Genomic DNA, 3,448 nt, shown 5'->3' with positions numbered 1-3,448 from the left:
CTACGACCAAAATCAACATATGACTAATTTTTTTTTTTTTACTATCTAACATTTAAACTGTCAGTCGGTCCATAACAAATTGTTCCAAAGGATTTGACGTGAAATGATAAATATATAAGTTTTATGTTTGTGTGGATGTTTGTGTGTATTTTTGTGTAATTAAATAGAAAACCGCGAAAAAGCGAGACAATATAGTATTATAGCTCTTCATTCCCAAGCAAGGTTCTACTTAACAATGTAGCATCAGCAATTTTGAATGTGCAATTAATATACTGTGGTTTGTTTGTTCACTTTTCTGTTGTAATCTTGTGTGCCGGTGGTGCTTTGATTTCGATGAATATAGGTAATAGATAAATAATTTATCATAGCAAATGTTATTCTTAACTTTTTTTAAACTGCTTTACTTACAATTGAATAGTTACGTTTTTAAATTCTCCAATTTTTAAATAAATAAAACCTTAATCATCTTATTTTCAATATTTTTTAAATTTTTATTGTTTGTGCATATGTGTAGGTGCTTGTACCTAAGGGTGTATGAGTTAGTGTACATATTAACGCTTTCTGTTAAAGAAATAATTTAATTGAATTTATTTTTTTTTAAGTTTAAAATGCTTATCTTGTATAAATAACGGGAGTATTTTATTTCAATGATACCTATCGTATGTATGAAAAACAAAACACGATATTAAATTGGATATTTTAAAGTTAAACATCTTAGTTACCTATTTTTTCACTAAAAGTAAGTTTTTTATATTTTAAAGTATTTAATTTAAGTCAAAACAAGCTAATTGGCAACTTTAATTTTTCTTACATTGCATCAAAGTATAGAATCAAATATAAGTTATATTTGTATTTATTCAATAGTATTTTATGAGAAATGAACATTTTTTAATTATTTTCTTTTAGAACAAATCAAACATTTTTTTAATAAAATAATTAACTTTATTATCCAAATTTATATTTTTAACAAATTAAACTTATTTTCAATGATTTATAATTTATAATTGACATTTTAAATTACATTTTGAATAAACTTGTTTTAGAATTTTTTCTTTTGTTTTATTTTGAAATATATTATTAACATTTGTAACTAAATCATAGATAAATTTAAAAAAGTTCTAGATTTTATATTTTTTTTATGTATTAAAAGTAATTTTCTCAGATAAAATAATAATAATAATAATAATAATTTAATATTTGTTATTTTTCTGTATAATATAATTCGTTTATTACTTTTATAAATTTATATGATTCAAGTGATTTAAATAAATTATAAAATAATAAATATTAATATTTTAAATTATAATAAAATAATTTTAGTTAAATATTGTATGAATTAAGTATCTTTTTTAAAATAATCATACTTGAATTGCAATACTATATCGGATATTACGTTAATGATTCATTGCTAAAATAAGTATAACGTATTTTTATACACTTTAATTAATAATTAAGAGAAAAAAAAATTTTTACATAGATTTTAACTACTGTTATTTTAATGTTAGTTTTACCGTGATATGTTTTAATATTCTACACAATATATGGTAGGTATAGGGTTATAATCATGCATTTAAATGTATTAAATATTTACTCTTGTACAAATGAAATAAAATATGAACATAAAATAAATTGTAAATTTTAATCAGTTTTTCTAAAATAACCAATTACATCGACGACTATTTCTTTATTCATGATTTTAAGTCCATCTATTTAAAAAAAGATATAAATTATAAAATAAGTTGTAAAATTTTTTTTTCCCATTAAACCATGTGCCGCTTATTTAATCAATACATACCCTGCAGTTAAAGAGTTAAACTTTTTGTGCGTTTTGTTTATGAAATTGGCTTATTATTATTTACGATTAAAAACAATAGAACAAAAATCAAAGCACCTTAAAAAAGTTTAAATAAATTTAAAACAGAAAAGTTATACAAAAATATATAATATAAAAGCGGTTTATAGAAGGGCTCTAATGTTAGGTTTAGTACAATTTGGAGACTTATTTAAAAATAAAATTCAATGTAGGTCATTTAAGTGTTAGTACAAAGCTTAAATTCAGTATCTTAAAAAAAAATTAAAGCCAACGACCCTTTTCACCGCGAAAGCCATAAAAAATATTAGTTAAATAATAAATTCAAACATAAAAGAAAAATATTTATTCTATTTATTTTATTATGAGATCGATATGAATAAACCCATTTGAATGATGATTAAATGGATCAAAGGAAAATATTGTGCTGCAAACAACTATCATCGTACCCTACTGACGATATTAACACAAATTAATTTAAACAAGAGAAGAGTGATAAATGAATTTATTTGATTGGATTTGTTATGAATCCAAAACAATTTAAACATTTATTAGTAATAACTTTAACTTATTACACGTGTCACAATTTAATAGAATTTGTTTTTACTCGTTTTCGTTGTTCGCAGCAATAATAAATAGGATTATTTATCACATATTCAAGTCACTCATACACAAAAACATAGGCTATGTTAATTATTTTAATTGAAACTGTTTAAACTTCAATCTATATTAAAATGTGTATCTAACAAACGCAAGCCGATGTACAGTTTATGTTTTTTGGAAGATAAAAATTAATTTTTCTTTTAACGAATTTAGCTATGTAGCTATACCTAGTTATCAGTTTGAAGTGAAATAGACAATATATTATAATTTATAAAAAAACCTAACGAAAAATAAATAAAATCGAATACCTATTTATTCATTTTTTATTATCTTGTGAGTTGTGATTTAATAATGTGGTATAGCTTTGATCTCATTTTTATGTTTTGATATTAATTACAAATACAATATCTAAATTAGTACTTACAGCCTTCTGACAACTTTTTGTATATGAATTTTAAACTTAAATTGTTGTTATATTGTGGGCACACAAAACTAAGCTTCAAGTCTGTTCCGAAAAAGTAAATGTAATATTTGTAGCTATCCCCGTTACAGGTCGACTGGTGCTCCCCCACCCTAACCATAACATTTGTTCCTGTGTAATGTGATTATCTCGTTAGCGAAGAATGAAGCCATTGTTTTAAGAAGAAACCTTAAACGATACCTTAAACTCGTGTCGACCTATTTTTGTGTATATTTACACTGTTAATATTAATATAAAAATAATATAACCATGACAAAAAAAAACCAAAACTTTTACGGCTTGCGTTTTTGTACACTTTCAATACAGTAAAACGGTCCAATACAAAATAATTTTCACTAACCTGTTTGTGGTTCTTTTTCTGCAGACATAGATTCTGTCTGGCGTTGTTTAGATTCATTTTGTTGCTCTATTTCTTTGAACTCCGCAGGGCTAGGTGGAGGAGTTCTAGATGATTGAGGTGATAATAATTCAGCTGAAAAATTATTATTAATATTGACTGTGTAATTATTGTTAAATATTATAATATTATTATTGATAGATATTAATAATTCATT

General features: G+C 23.3%; 1 protein-coding gene across 19 annotated transcripts in view; it reads right to left on the bottom strand.

The window, feature by feature from the left end:
* LOC132929264 (uncharacterized) overlaps nucleotides 1-3,448 on the bottom strand; it is a 111,871-nt gene that overhangs the window by 54,497 nt on the left and 53,926 nt on the right. For all 19 annotated transcript variants that reach the window (XR_009662087.1, XR_009662088.1, XM_060994491.1 and 16 more), the window contains one exon: nucleotides 3,235-3,366. Coding sequence is in view for 17 of the 19 variants with exons in the window: in XM_060994491.1 (XP_060850474.1) it covers nucleotides 3,235-3,366 (132 nt within the window). In the remaining 2 variants the exon portion in view is untranslated. The remainder of the gene's footprint in view (nucleotides 1-3,234; nucleotides 3,367-3,448) is intronic.

This window comes from Rhopalosiphum padi, chromosome 4 (assembly GCF_020882245.1).
Source record: "Rhopalosiphum padi isolate XX-2018 chromosome 4, ASM2088224v1, whole genome shotgun sequence".
NCBI lineage: Eukaryota > Metazoa > Arthropoda > Insecta > Hemiptera > Aphididae > Rhopalosiphum > Rhopalosiphum padi.
Note: the sequence above shows the minus strand (reverse complement) of the source record. Positions and strands in the feature narration are given on the sequence as shown.